At 38.5% G+C, this 14,919-nt stretch overlaps 3 protein-coding genes across 6 annotated transcripts; 2 read left to right on the top strand and 1 right to left on the bottom strand.

Annotated features, from left to right (window-relative positions):
* Window positions 1-1,780: 1,780 nt before the first annotated feature.
* Window positions 1,781-14,565, top strand: LOC113677028 (aminopeptidase NAALADL1). 4 transcript variants are annotated; one of them, XR_016179947.1, is made up of 7 exons: window positions 1,781-1,932; window positions 7,500-7,629; window positions 10,439-10,649; window positions 10,975-11,163; window positions 11,425-11,701; window positions 12,164-13,414; window positions 14,237-14,565. XR_016179947.1 is itself a non-coding variant. In XM_089183314.1 (6 exons), exons 2-6 carry the CDS (start codon window positions 7,583-7,585, stop codon window positions 13,354-13,356), a joined length of 1,917 nt encoding a protein of 638 aa, XP_089039440.1. In that variant the 5' UTR covers window positions 1,781-1,932; window positions 7,500-7,582; the 3' UTR covers window positions 13,357-14,565. The 4 variants fall into 4 exon arrangements, 2 of the variants coding, with proteins under 2 accessions (XP_089039440.1, XP_027049574.2); XM_089183314.1 differs by having other exon boundaries at window positions 12,164-14,565; XR_016179946.1 differs by lacking the exon at window positions 1,781-1,932 and having other exon boundaries at window positions 7,249-7,629.
* Window positions 2,497-5,867, top strand: LOC113670190 (uncharacterized). Its single transcript, XM_089183315.1, has 2 exons — window positions 2,497-3,136; window positions 3,857-5,867. The coding sequence occupies exon 2, from the start codon at window positions 4,109-4,111 to the stop codon at window positions 5,804-5,806; it is 1,698 nt and encodes a 565-aa protein (XP_089039441.1). The 5' UTR covers window positions 2,497-3,136; window positions 3,857-4,108; the 3' UTR covers window positions 5,807-5,867.
* Window positions 5,872-7,234, bottom strand: LOC149039905 (P2X purinoceptor 7-like). Its single transcript, XM_089183316.1, has 3 exons — window positions 6,719-7,234; window positions 6,404-6,530; window positions 5,872-6,322 (listed from the first exon to the last, which is right to left on the bottom strand). The coding sequence occupies exons 1-3, from the start codon at window positions 6,945-6,947 to the stop codon at window positions 6,154-6,156; spliced, it is 525 nt and encodes a 174-aa protein (XP_089039442.1). The 5' UTR covers window positions 6,948-7,234; the 3' UTR covers window positions 5,872-6,153.
* Window positions 14,566-14,919: the final 354 nt, after the last annotated feature.

Below are 14,919 nucleotides of genomic sequence, written 5' to 3'. Positions count from 1 at the left end.
AATATTTCAAGGTGAGCCTGGAGGGCTGTCTTTAACGGCTGCTGAATGACTTTCTGAGCAGTAAACGTTTCCGAACGTTTGTGATCGGATGCCGTAGGAGCTCGCGCGAGCACACGCAATTGTCAGCGGTAGCCGAAACAGATCATGAGCATTTGTCGATCTTATAGAATCCAGATTTTTAGATGCGCGAGAACGTGCGTGGGAATTGCTAAACTCACGAAAGCTTTTGCATGAACAATAGTATGGTGACCCCTTCTTTTTAATGTTCCAATATAATAATTACTTTGGAAAGGAATCGTCAGAAAAAAAACTAGCAATTTCTACGGAAGGACATTTGCGATGCGTGAAAATTCCCGTTTTCTAAATTTTCTGAAATTCCGCTCCGTAGAATTTTTTTAAAATCTTTATGCATTTTCCTTTTCAAGTGCCAAAAGCAATCACTAAGAAAAATCATGGGGTCACCGAGTTAGTTTTCAAATTATTTGAGCCATAAGCTAAAAAATGCGTCTGAATAATGCTATGAAAGCGTTGCCATGGAAACTACTAGTGACACAATGACAACTATTTTTGGATAACGAAGGATTGTATCATTCAATCTTGTAAAAGTGTTCAACTGGCCTTGGTCAATCTTTTTGTTATATTTTTTCAAAGTAACAAACCATCAAAATGATGAAAACTGGTAACAGCCACCTTAAACAACATTCTCTGAATTCTCTCTGATCTCCTAATATGCCAAAGCTGTTACTTAGCAATGCACCCGTCATTTGGCATAGGGACCAATATTTCTTAATTAATCCGCCTTATAATACCTAAGTGAGAATATTTCAGGAATTTTAAAATTAGTTCTAAATGATTTTTTTATGTACTACCCTGCAGTGGCCCACAACTGTCACGGCAAAACAAAAATCACGGCACTACAAACTTTACTCACGGCAAAACAGAATTAACCTACGGCAAAACAAAATTAACTCACGGCAAAACAAAATTAACTCACGGCAAAACAAAGAAAACGAGTTGGTCAGCGGTTGTTATTTGCATCTGAAATGGTACGTGGTGTAACAGTAACCAAACGAAATGGCGACCTTTGTTGCTAAGAATAGTGGAGGGGTGAAAAAGAAACCAATGACAATCTTAAAAGAGTTTATATTTATTCGTTTTAGTTTGAACAAGCGACGCTTTTAGTTCCAAATAACGATAGGCGTGAGAAGACGCTGCTACAAATTAATTGGAAAAAAAACAATCAAGCAAAATAATGTAGCTTACACCTCAGAGGAAACTTTACTTTAAACAGTGTTATTTCCTTAAGTCTGTTTAACACCAGTAAAACTCAAGATAAATGATTTTAAAAATAATCAGGAATGTTTTGGCCTTTAACCTCGTGCTCTCTGACTTTTTGCAGGCGTACAGTACTTTCCGCCTGTTGAAAAATCCTTATTTCATCAAGGCCTATAAATTATACGCAGACTACATGCACAATCTAATTCCAGAAACACGCTAATCAGCTAATTTGTAGCAGTGTCTTCTCACGCCTATCGTTATTTGGAACTAAAAGGAATGCAAATACGAACACTTTAAATTAAGAATCGTACCTCTACCACAGTTTTTACAAAAGTTTGCATCTTCATCTACTACTGAACCACACGCGGTGCAAAACATTGCGAGCTCGAAAATGGCAGTTTTTCGAGCGAGCCGTGTGTTACTGTTACACAACGTACCATTTCAGATGCAAATAACAACCGCTGACCAACCGCTGACCAACTCGTTTTCTTTGTTTTGCCGTGACTTTTTTGTTTTGCCGTGACAGTTGTGGGCCACCGTGCTACTTAGCGTTATGCAAAATTTAGGTATCGCGGATCCCGCAGATCGTTTCAAAAGGATATGAAATCAAAAAGCGCGGTTTGCTGGTTACTTGATCATCGTTGTGTTCACTTGGTGAGGAGTGACTTCAATGAGTTGCAAATTCTTGTTTCCTACTTGTTCATTGATTCTGATAATGCGAATTTTTTTTTTCCAGGAGCTAGTTGCACAAAAGAGATGCTTACTTTTTCGCGTTTGAATGAATTTTAATGACATTAATTTTACGGGGGGGAAACGAGGAATGATGAGGACGGAATGCAGAAAATGAGGAGAGTAGATTGGATTTTCCACCAAGACTGTGGTTATTGGCCACAAAATGGTCTTTAGAATGTAGTTTAGTCTGTACCTTAAAACAAACCTAGTAAGATAAGTCTCAGGAGAAAAGAAAGTTTCACAACTTCACATCGCAGCAAGACGGGTTTCATGAGCCATTTAAAGGAGAACTGAAGTCCAAATTCATGTAATTTTTTTCACCGTGTATCGTACATTTATGTATGATGGAACAAATTTCCGTCATTTTTTTTTCCCTCTAACGACAGTTTTCATCCAGAAAACGAAGGGTTTTTAGTGATAATTGGCTCGACATTTGACTGTGGTACGTCGGCTCAGAACACGAATGTCAGCGGTTCTTTTTGTAGCGTGTGACGTAGGTTATGGGGATGAAGGTAAACACAGCAAGAAACAGGCAAGTTGAATTCAGGACTGCGGCTTGCTCGTGGGAAAGAATTTGTGGTTTTCCAGGAGTAAAGATTGTGCAAGGTGAAGCAAAAAATGATTCAATCGCCTCTCATATAAGAAAATTGGTCTTCTGTCCAGGGATTGTGTAAGAGAAAAATATTTTGGCTTTCGTAACCCTGTGTCTCTGAAACGTAGTTACGTGTCCAGATCATGTGCCGTTGAGTAGCCCTCGTTGCTATATTTACTTCGATTACTTTCGAGCTAAAAAATGGTATACTGCGCGGCGTTCGATTGTAACAACGACTCGAGGTACACAACCGGTATATCCTACCATTGCTTTCCGAGGGATGAAGCTCTACGATCACAGTGGCTGGCAAAGATCTCACGAGCGGATCTGGTCGTTTCGAAAAACTCCAGGCTGTGCTCAGAACATTTTACACCTGACTGCTACGAACGAGACTTGAAAGCAGAAATTCTTGGTTTGAAACCCAGATCTACGCTAAAACCAGGTGCAATACCCACGGTTTTTTCGCATCGGAGACCATCAAAAAGACCTCGACTTTCATCGGAGAAACGTTCAGAAGAGAAAGTCAGAAAAGAAGTAAGTGAATCGCGAATTACTCTCTTGTATCTGGGTTGGGTTGTTGCAAAGCTTGGGTTGTTGCAAACTCTTGAAGCTGCTCATCATTTATGCATGATTGATACAAAAAAAAAATTGAAAGGTGAATGCAGTTTGAGGGCAATAACAATTTATATCTTAAGGGATATCACCCGAATAGGTTCCATTGAGAAACATTAAATTTTCACAGAAAAGTATTTCTTCTCCTTAAGCAAAACAATATCCTGCCATGGAATTCCTTCTAGTTTCATGTTTTTTTTTTTCTGAGTCATCTTTGTACTTCATCTCTCCTGAAAATGTTTGACCAGTAGGTAAACAAAATTAAATTGTTTCAGAATAAAGTGATTATTCTTTAATTCTAGGAACATTATACCTGTCCCTTGTTAACTAGCAGGTGAATAAAATTAGTACAAATAGACTATATGTAAGTTGTGGATATTATTCTTTAAATAATGAATTCTTTTAACCTTCTTTACCTCTATGTGAATAAAAACTTAATACAACTGGAAATTCTAAGTTAAAACCAGTGCAGGCTTTCAACCAAAGGAGGGCAGGGTCAGGTGTTATATTTTCCAAGAAAATCCCATTGAATCATTGTGTAACCATATAGTAGCATAGTTTATCCCTCATACCCACATTTTTCATTCTCTCAAAGGGTCACTAACCCATACCATAACAGAGTTAATATTTTTTCTGTTATAGTATATAGCCTCTATCACTGCACAACCTAGTTGAGGAATCGAAGAACATGCAGCTTCAGCTTTAGAACAGCCTGCACCTGTTGATGTAGTGAATTGTGGAGCAAGTACATCAACCTCAGACAGCCCATCATATCCATTCCCACATGATTTAGGGCCTAAAAGCCCGTTGGTTGAGTCACAAGCAGTGCAGGTGAATTTGCCAAACAAGGGTGTGGATTTTGGGATCCAAGTCAATCTTCGTGGTCTTCATTTAATGATGAAATCTACTGACACCCAAGTCGAGGTTGATGTTTCAGAAAGCAGCACCCAGACTGAAGAGGTATTCCTTCCTGAAATTGAAGATAACAAGGGAGAAGCAACTGAAGCTGCTGCTTCCCCAGAAGTCTCTCCAAGAAAAGATGGCATCTACCTTCCCACAAAACAGGAAGATTCAGATGATTCGAACCTGTCAGGATCAGACAACAAACACCAAGGGGAAACAAAATGCGAAAAGCCACAGGATGATACCAAATACATTGTATTTAAACAAGAGCTATTTAAATTGTTTAAGTACTGTCCTGAGTGTGGTGCAGTTGTGATTAAGAGGAACCAATCCACACAAGGAAGCCAACTATTTGTCACCCTAGAATGTATGAATAATCATAAGTACTCCTGGCAAAGCCAGCCAATGCTTGAGGGGATGGCAGCTGGAAATTTGTTGCTGTCATCATCTATTTTGCTCAGTGGCTCTACCTTTACAAAAGTAGCATCTTTGGCAGATATCTTAAATTTGAAAATTTTCAGTGAGAAAACATTTTATAATATTCAAAACAAGTACTTATTACCCGTAATCAATGAGTTCTGGCTTAAAGAACAAAATTCCACTTTTTCTGAGGTAGGGGGGCGAGATCTGTGGCTTTCAGGGGATGGGCGTTGTGACAGTCCTGGCCATAATGCAAAATATGGGACATATACCATGATTGATCAGAAAACTGATAAGATTGTTGACTTCAAGGTTGTTCAGGTCAGTGAAGTAAATAATAGCAATGCCATGGAAAGAGAGGGTTTTAAACGCTGTATGGAAAACATCTATGAAAAAGGGGGGAAAATTATGGTTGTTGCAACTGACCGTCATGTGGGCATTAGGGCTGACATGAAAAGAAATTTCCCTGAAGTTGATCATCAATTTGATGTGTGGCACCTTTCCAAGAGTATAACTAAAAAGTTAACTGAAAAAGCAAAGAAGAGAGAATGTGCTGATCTCTCTCTCTGGATCAGATCCATCTCAAACCACCTTTGGTGGTGTGCCAAAACATGTGGGGGAGACAAGGAGATGTTGAGAGAGAAGTGGATATCCATTGTCTATCACACTGCCAATATCCACTCCTGGGATTCAGCTGACCTGTATGAGGAATGTGCCCACCAACCAATCCCTCCAGCTATCGCAAGAACTAAAAGGTGGCTTAGGGCTGGCTCCTCTGCTCATAATGCATTGAAGGAGGTTGTATTCGATAAACATCTGTTGAAGGACATTCAGCAACTAACACTAAGTTGTCATACTGGCAATTTAGAGGTGTACCATAGTGTGCAGACCAAATATGCACCCAAACGGCAGCACTTCTCTTATAATGGCATGGTTGCTCGAACTCAGTTGGCAGCCCTAGACCATAATGCCAACACTGGTAGACAACAAGCCACTGTATCCAGGGGTGCCAACCAAGGGGAGCTGCAATATAAGGTGGTGTTTCCGAAAAATACAAAAGAATGGGTGGCGAAGCCCATATTTGAGAAGACAACCAATTATCATCTCAAGCCAATGCTTAATGCCATTGTAGAGAGAAAATGCTTAAAACCACAAGAGAGGAGTGCAACAGTCACAGCACCACACATTCCTGTAAACATTGCCAGCAAACCCCGGCCTCCTAAAGCAGATGTCATTGCTAATCATACTTCGAGATTTTTGAATAATTAAATACAACAACTTTGTCAATAACACAATCAAATGAAAATAAAAGCAATCATCGTAGCAAAAAGCAATCAAAGTTAGGTTTGAGGTTTATTTCATTCAGGCCACGCAGCTATCCCTGGCAATGTGGATAATTTAATAACTGCAGTAGGGGTGACATTCGTTTGGCTCTGCATGGCTTTTGACTGAATCACTATGCAGAAATGTGTTAGTAATTCATATCCTCGATAAGTAATTGTATATTTCACGCAAATTTTAGAAAGAAACCGTAACATAAGGAAAGAAGAGCCTCTGGTGTTATACACGCAAAGGATATGTTACTAATCATTATTAAAGGACATTACGGATAAAGTTCAAAGTTCCAGATCTGCTTCTCGAAACCCCACGTAATTACCACTCTCTTCTGGAAATGTTTTACGTATGGCCGTGACGACGCATGCTGGCACGATTCTCCGCCGGTTTTTTCCTAATACCCCATGTGCCCACCAAGTAAATTGTCTGTAGGCTGCCAAACGCCAAGTTCTAGAGAACAAGAGGATATAAAGTCACAAAAGCGATTGACTTAATTACGCGTACAAAATAAGAAAGAAAAAGACAGTTTACCTGTTGACGATAGGGTCGGGAATTGGATTGAGCCGCGCATTGTGGATTGCAACCAATGCCGTGCTCAAAACATCCGTGTCCAGGCATACAATACCAAATTTCGGATGTTCTGTTATACATCTAACACCTATCAAGAAGAAAAAAGTCTTAACATTTTATTTCCCTCACTGTTTCAATAATTTCATCCATCAGACCTTGTAATTGCAATTACAACTAAGATCGAGTTTGCAATTGTCCACCTTTTGTCACTCTTAGCAAAGAAGCGGTCGCTTCAAACAAAATACTCGTGAGAATAATCACATAATAAGTACAAACCTGAATTGTCGAACTTTTGATTAAGCTCCTCTAGTTCTTGGCAGCAGTAACATTCATTTGCCACCGGCATAAGCGCACAAGCGCCGCACAAACACCATTCGGTGTTTCCCATCCTCGAAGTATTGTCTTCTTCGTGGGCTTCTACCTCCTGTCCTACACTCTCTTCCTGAGGTGGTTCTTCTCCAGGCTGATATACTGGTTCGAACTGAAATGGTTCTATTCCGCTCATAACGAAGGGTCGACGAAGACGCAATTTCTATTAAAACTTAGCTGAACGATAACACGTTCTAAAGTGATCCCCATAACATACGTCACAGGCTCATTTGGAAGACCGCTGATTTAAAATTGGTGCCCACGGTTTGAAAGCCGAAACAGCGCGAAAATACAAACTTTAAAGAAATATTTCTCCAAGGTAAGACACATTTAGCACAAATAACGCTTGAAATCGAGAATTTCGTCACTTTGGCTATCGAAAGAAATTAACTCAATTTTTGGCTTCAGTTCTCCTTTAAAGTTATTCCGCTTTCCCCTTCCCCACCCTACAAATCAGGAATTTGCTGCTACATAATTCAATTAACAAGGGCATGTGATCGGAAACCGCATCGAAGTAATGCGTTCGAAGAACTAAGGAAAGACTAGACCTTGTCTTATAGGTTCATGCGAACCTCACCGGAGATGGAGATGGAACTTCCAATTATCCCACGACGATCGACCAGACGCCGTAATGTCTTCATTGTCGTTATTTTAGTCGTTCTTTTCTCAGTTGCAGCGTTTCTTATAGGTTATTTCGCAGTGAAGGCTGAAAAAGGTACTGCAATATGCCGAACCGTTAATGGAGCACCCGGCAAGGAAAAATACCACGAGATGTTTCAAGGGGAGATACAGGCGAAAAACATCGAAGAAAACCTCAGGTTAGTGCGCTTGGAAATCTGTTTCCGAGAGGGTCATTTCCTCTACTCAGAGAAAAACGCTTAGTTTAATAAACCCCTAAAGATTCGATAATGATTTCCTCTTGTTGCATGATGTCTATCAGTGATCTGAGTATCATATTGTAGAGGAAGATAGGTCAGTTAATTTAGTGTTCAGAGTTTCCGACACAGCGTTTCAGACACCAGACACAATTCATTCAAACTCTTTCTATCATTATTAGATTTCCTAATTTCGTTGGCCGAAATGAATAACATAACAAATAATGTGATAGAGATCTCTATCGGGAGAATACGGCAGTTTTCAACGAAGGGAAAAGTTGTGCTTGTAGTTGTATGAGCTTGACAAATTCCCTAAAGCTATAGCGAATCGAACCGGACTACGATGCGAAAATGCATGTCTGTTTGATATGCTAATTATCGGGAGTGGAAGCTGAATAATGAATAGTGAATAACGGCTTTAAGTAAATAATGAATAATTGGGTTTGTAAACCTCGGGAATAATGAATAACGCAGTCATGCCAATGGAATAATAATGACCGCTTTCTTATTCGATTGTCCTGGTTATGTATTTTCTGTATGAACCTCCCAAACGAGTGTTTGCCAGCACAAGGTCGAGGCGTTCAGCAACACGCTTACAGCTGTTTTGATTTATAACCAGACATGTTGAAGATACCATTTGCTAGTTCAAAATAGGTAGAGCGGATAAACAGGCTAGGTCACGCACTTCTCATCAGTAATTATAAACCTTAAAATGAAACTGGAAATGTAGCAATTACATTGCCGAAATCACGGGAAGTTAATGAACAAGTAGATTCTAAAGCTTTGTAATTTTCACGTTCGTACTAATAGATAACAACGCGACTAACATTGGTCTGGTGTTTGTCAAGCTTATCTTCGATAACAGTCCACTCTGATCTCCTCCTGTTTTCTACACTTGTGTCTTTTTTTTTTCGGCTTTTACCTTTTTTCTGACGTTCTTTTGACGTTTTGAGCTGTTATTGAAATGTTTCGGTGGATTTTGTAACCTCCTCGGGATTGTTACATTACTTCGAATTGCATGACTTGGCTCATTTTATCTCTCGAGATAGGCATCATAGTTATTTTTTTGTCGTCTTTTGACAGATTTTCCGATCTACATGCTTGAAGGTTTGGGGTCAACCTCAAGTTTGGAAAAACAGCCACTGATATTACATTTGGAGCTACATAGTTCCATCAAGAATATCAGAAAGAGATAATTTATATGATATCTTGTAATGAATAGTTTTCCTTTAACTTAAGTATCAGCTTGGGGTAGTGGGATAAGCTATAAACGAGTGAACACAAACTCAAGCATTATGCTTGTTAATTGAGAGGGGTCTTTTATTTTTTACCTACAAAGTCCCACCTCATCATGCAAAAGCTCCATACAGATGCTTCTTATCTTTCGCCTATTTTGTAATTTTTCCAAACATCATTCAGGTTTTGTTTGTATAGATTTGTCATTAATAACTGGGGCAAGAAAGGCATGTGCGACGATAGAGTTGCTTGCAGAAGAGACTATTGCCGTTAAAGAGAAAATTACGTTGTGATAATAATAACCATAGCACCGAAAAATACAATATCACCTTAGTTTGACAAATAGTATGATGCGACAGTGTGATACCTATAATCAAATGTATACGGCGGACCATAAGAGTCACGGCAAAAACAAAACTTACAACAGGACAAAGAGAACTCACGACAAGACTGTAATTCAACCACAATTCACGGCAAAACTCAACGAACTCACGGCTTAACCTAATAACTATTCCATTACAGGCCATAATATGTTTTTGTGAACTATGGCAGAATCTGTGTGAGTTGACTTGGCCACCAAGACACTTATGAGCCACCGCAAATGTATAATCATGAAATGAAACCTGAAATCAAGGAAAAATCTTGCTTACGTTCAAGGAATAGGGAAGAATGAATACCAAAAAAAAATTTGAAAAAGAATAATGAATTAATTCCAAAAAAGGAACAAAGAATAATAAACAATCGAGGTCCCATTATTCAGCTTCCACTCCCGATAATCATAATATGACAAATTTGGCCATTTAGCCAAACTTAACAGCTGTATCAAATAAGTGCACTGGAACAGATATCAGCTGAGCCTTAACGCAGCCTTTAATGCAAAGACCACTGAAAGGAAATTAAAATAAAAAGAATTGTCACTATTTCCTTTCTTTCCAACGAACAAAGAAATTATTTTGAAAGACAAAAATAGTATAGAAACCAAGGCTACGAGTCATATACCTTGATAGAATATCTTTAAATATTTTTAACTGGGATTTACATTTTTGTATTCAGAGCAAGTATTTTTCTACTGAAGTAAATATTTTTGCACTGGTATAATTATTGTTGTAACGCACGTGCAGGGCACCGTGGTTTTTTTCAAATTTTTTTTTTATTTATTTCTTTTATTCTTCCTTTTTTCCTAGAGGGTTAAATTTTGATCACTAAATGAATGTACGAAGAAATATGGATTCTTATTGAAAAAAGGGTGATTTATTAAAAGAGGGTAGACGAGAAGTATTTTGAATTCGCATATATATATTTGCATACATATACAATTTGAGAAGATCAGTGATCGATACACTCGGCTGTGGCGTTTTGTTTTGTTGTTTTTTAATTTGTTGTTGTTGTTGTTGTCGTCGTTTTTTTCACATTTTAAAGTCATCTGTAATCTGTTGCCGAAGAGATACACGGCAATAAGGACTCATTCGTTATTTTATCTTTAATAATTTATCTTTACATCATTTTTGCAATGCAGGTTTATTACTTCCGAGCCTCACATGGCTGGATCGCAGCGTCAGCGTGACCTTGCTGAACATATCGCAGAAAATTGGAGGACGTATGGGTTTGACGCAGTAGAAATGCCGGAGTACAAAGTGCCACTCTCTCTCCCTCAGGAGAACAATCCAAACAAAGTAGAAGTTGTCGTGAACGGGACTATCGCTCATACAATTACAGGGAAAATTAAGGTGGAGGTCTACTGGAGATTAACAATTACCATGGGCTTTTCTTGGATAGTACATACATGCAAAAAACAAAACAAAACAAACAAGTAACTCGTTACACCTTAAAATTAGCGTGTGTGTTCTCCGTACTGCTCTTTGCACATTGCCTTTTATGAACGACGGCTTGGGCAACGCGAGGCGGCGAGAAGTCTACAAGGGGTTTAACACTGCGTGATCCCCTGCAAACCTTTTCCCGGGTTGCGGGAATGTCTAGCAGTTTTAATAAGTAGAACCGCCTCGAACGCTACTCACAACGAGTATCGCCATTTTTTTTCCATTGTTTTTGCAGGCAAAACCTGAGCCTACTGCAACGAAAGCATTTGACCATTTTCCGTATTTTGCTTACTCACCAAACGGAACTGTTGAGGGTGAACTTGTATACATTAATAAAGGATCTAAGGCTGACATCGCTCTTCTCAACCATAACAATGTGTCTTTAACAAACAAAATTGTCATCGCAAGAGGAATTCAAGCACAGGTAAGTGATAAATATTTTTTTCGACCTCGTGGTTAAAATCGCTAAAACAAATTAAAGCCTTTTTGTCAGGTAACGTACTAAAGACCACGTCCAATCAAAAATTAATTCTCAGAAATAGAACTTGTTTCAGGTGATTTTTAAGGGACAAACACTAAAAGTTGTAATTTATTTGATAGTTTATGGGAATAATCTCATGTTATATCATGCAATGCCCATTTCTTTACGTTAATATTCTAAAATATATTTCCACATTCATAAAAGATTCACCTGGCGGCCAGACTTGGTGCTGTTGGAGCACTAATATTTCCAGACGTGCACTCATCCAGACCAAATAATACCTACCCTTACACATCAAAGATCTCTGGAGACGCTGTATTTGAAAAACCAGTGGCCACAAATTGGGGTGACTCGCGCACTCCCGAGATTCCATCTATTGACGGGTTGTACCGAGGTGCCAGAAATATGACTGCTTTCGGAATAATACCATCACAGCCCATCTCCCACAACGATGCTCTGGTATTGCTGAAACAGCTTCGAGGTTAGAGAAACGGTATTTAAATAAAGAAACTAACTGTGCATCGTCTCTAGGAAAATGACTGGTAAATGTATATTTTGTCTAAATTGAACTTTCACTAGGATACCCACCTTTTTTTCAAATTCAAATTTAGTTCTTGAGGTAACACAAATAATGAAGAAAAGAGAAAAAGACAATATTTTTTGTGCATTGTTAATCCCTTTTGGAGTTATTAAAATTTTGATCACCGGTCACAAGCATTTATGTTAGCGAAAACTTTTCTTCCACTTTGTTTTTGAAGCTCGTACGTGACCTCCTTAATGCAGTGATTTTCAAAACGGTCTTGTTTAGTTTTGTTTGTTTTTGTTATTGTTGTTGTTTTTATGCGAATGAATGTTTTCTTTCCCTTTCCATCCTGATTTCAATTGGAGAAAATCATTTTCATTCGGTTTTATGAAAAATCTTAAGGGTTTGTTTGATTTGCAGGGAATCCTGTTCCCAGAGATTGGCAAGGAGCTCTAAAATTTTCTTTTGGATTTGGTCCTGGTTTTCGGACGCCTAACAGCACCGCGCGACTTCATGTTAATAACGCAGTAGAAATAAAATCCATTTATAATGTTATTGGAACAATTTATGGTCGTGAGGAACCAGACAGATACGTATTAATCGGCAGTCATCGAGATGCTTGGTTTTTGGGAGCCGCTGACCCTTCGAGTGGCACCGCAGCTCTATTGGAAATATCGCGCGCTGTCAGCAAGATGCTTCGAGAAGGATGGAGACCTCGACGAACCTTGAAGTTCTGTAGTTGGGGGGCGGAGGAGTTTGGCCTGATTGGCTCAATAGAATGGGTAGAACAAAATCAGAAGATTCTATCCGATAGAGCCGTTGTTTATTTGAACACAGACGTGGCTGTTGGTGGCAATTACGTATTGGCAACCCAAAATTGCCCCCTTCTCTCGACAGCCATATTTGATTGGGCCAAGAAAGTCAAAGATCCCAACGCACAAGGGAATAAAACAAGCCTGTATGACATAATGGTGGAAAGAATGCCTTCACCCAACAATCTCAGCGAGCCCTATGTTGTACCTTACTTTTTTCTCAGTGATTACGTCCCTTTTTATATGTATCTGGGGATACCTTCCGCCGATTTCAGCTATTTCTATGGGCCTGGAATGGAACTGTACCCTGTCTATCACACGCAAGAAGACAACTTTTACTGGATGAAAACATTCATCGATCCTAAATTTGAGTTTCACGAGGCTGTTACAAAATTTGAAGGAGGCTTACTGATAGAACTGTCAGACATCTCTATTTTACCATTCGATGTCAAGCGTTACGCAAATGCTCTACTAGCCGGGTATAAAGTACTACCCGCAAAAATGCATAGCGAAACACTTCCGACTAAATACATTCAAAGAGCAATTTATGACTTTATGAATGCCAGCCATACTTTCGAACGAGCCAAGTCAAAAATTAATCTGAAAACTGCTGATCCATTGCGCGTGCGCATGGTCAATGATCAAATGGTGCAAATTGAGAAGGCTTTCATCAGTTCTTCGACGCTTTCCGAAAGTTTTATATCCCGACACTTGTTTTCGCGCACAGCTTCACCTTTCCCAGGGGTGTTCCAGGCATATAAAGAAGGAGACATAAATGAAGTGAAAAAGCAGATGACGTAAGTGGCGGAAGCCATCTCTTCTGCAACGAAAATCTTACAGCTGCCACCTCCTGCCTAAGGTAGTAGTAATAAGCTATGTCAGATTACACAAAAGAACCTTTTTTTTTATTTCCACGCTATTTCCTTTTTGTTAATTTATTGTAGACGACCTATAATTGTTTCATTGCAAAAACCTTTTTTGGAATAAAACAGAACAGATCAAACAAGGCAAAAAAAGCAGAGCAGAAACGAAAACCAAAACCAGACAAATAATAAAAAATTAATAATAAATAAATCAAAGGTTAAAAAACAACAACAACATGAAACAGGATATAAAATAGAACCTAACGCACTTAAGGTCCCTTTCATGTTAAAGATCTAGGATCTCCTACAGGAAACTTTTTATTATCTGCGTCCCCTCCTTTTTATTACTTTATCGCAAAGCTCAAAAACTCGGTGAGAGCAATTGAGTTACATTATGAAGTAGCGCAGAAATACATTCTAAACAGACGCCTTTAGTATTATTATTATCATTATTATTATGATTTATTTCGTTGATAACGTAAATTATTTACCTTAAAGAGTTTAAAAGCTGACGTTTGGAGCGTTAGCCCTTTAATATCGCTCTGACAAAGGGCTAACACTCAAAACGCCAGCTTTTAAACTCTTTACGGTGGCCGATCTACATTATAAACTCAGTTGATAACACTAAATTTCCCTGTTATACTCTCCCAAGAACGCAGTACCACAGTTTCTTCAAAAAATTATCCCCTTTACTCAAGGAGAGGCTTTCTACGTCCCTATTTTTAACAAAGTCGTCAACGTGACACTTAAATATACGTTAAATATCGTAAGTGCAGTTCTTGGTAATCATAGTGGCTACTGTTTTGGATTTTTTTCAGGTACTTGCTTAAAACAGTGAAGGTATAAAGTGAACATCTAGTCTGTTCTTTTACTTGCCTGGTTAACGCTGAATGCAGTTTACATATCGCAGTATTATGTTTTTCTCCTGATGAGAATTTTGATTAAATATAGATCGTGATTTGTTCCACTTCATTCGACTCTTGCATGTTAAATTTATGTTTAGGCGCGAACAAAATTGATGTCTCTAAATGAAAGAGAAATGTAAGTAGACATAACTAAAGCAAATGTAACTATGAGTGCAAAAATTCAATTGTAGGCAAATGCAAAATTGATGAATAGAAAAAAATTAAAATGATGATTTACCCAGCTTGCGCTTTGTCTTGTCAACAGTTAAGGTGGTCTCTAATGACCTTATGAGTGACCGTAACCGGCCGTAAGACCTTAAACTCCAGTCCTGAGATGATTTTCGTTCCTTTCAAAGAGTGTTTTACATACCCGAACGACACGATTGTTTTCACTCCGATTCAAAACACTTCCCATCATTGCTTTGGTGAATAATACAAAGAAGGAGGAGGCTTTAAAGTCACTTCTTTAAATACACGTATTGCTAGATTATTTTTTTTTAAAAAAATTTAATCTTAGAGACCACAAAATGAACTTGACCTAGTTTCGAACAAACTGTTTACATGTAAAGTTATAAACGTAAGTTTAATCATAGCTG

The sequence above is a fragment of the Pocillopora damicornis genome, chromosome 9, assembly GCF_964200805.1.
Source record: "Pocillopora damicornis chromosome 9, jaPocDami1.2, whole genome shotgun sequence".
Lineage (NCBI taxonomy): Eukaryota > Metazoa > Cnidaria > Anthozoa > Scleractinia > Pocilloporidae > Pocillopora > Pocillopora damicornis.
Note: the sequence above shows the minus strand (reverse complement) of the source record. Positions and strands in the feature narration are given on the sequence as shown.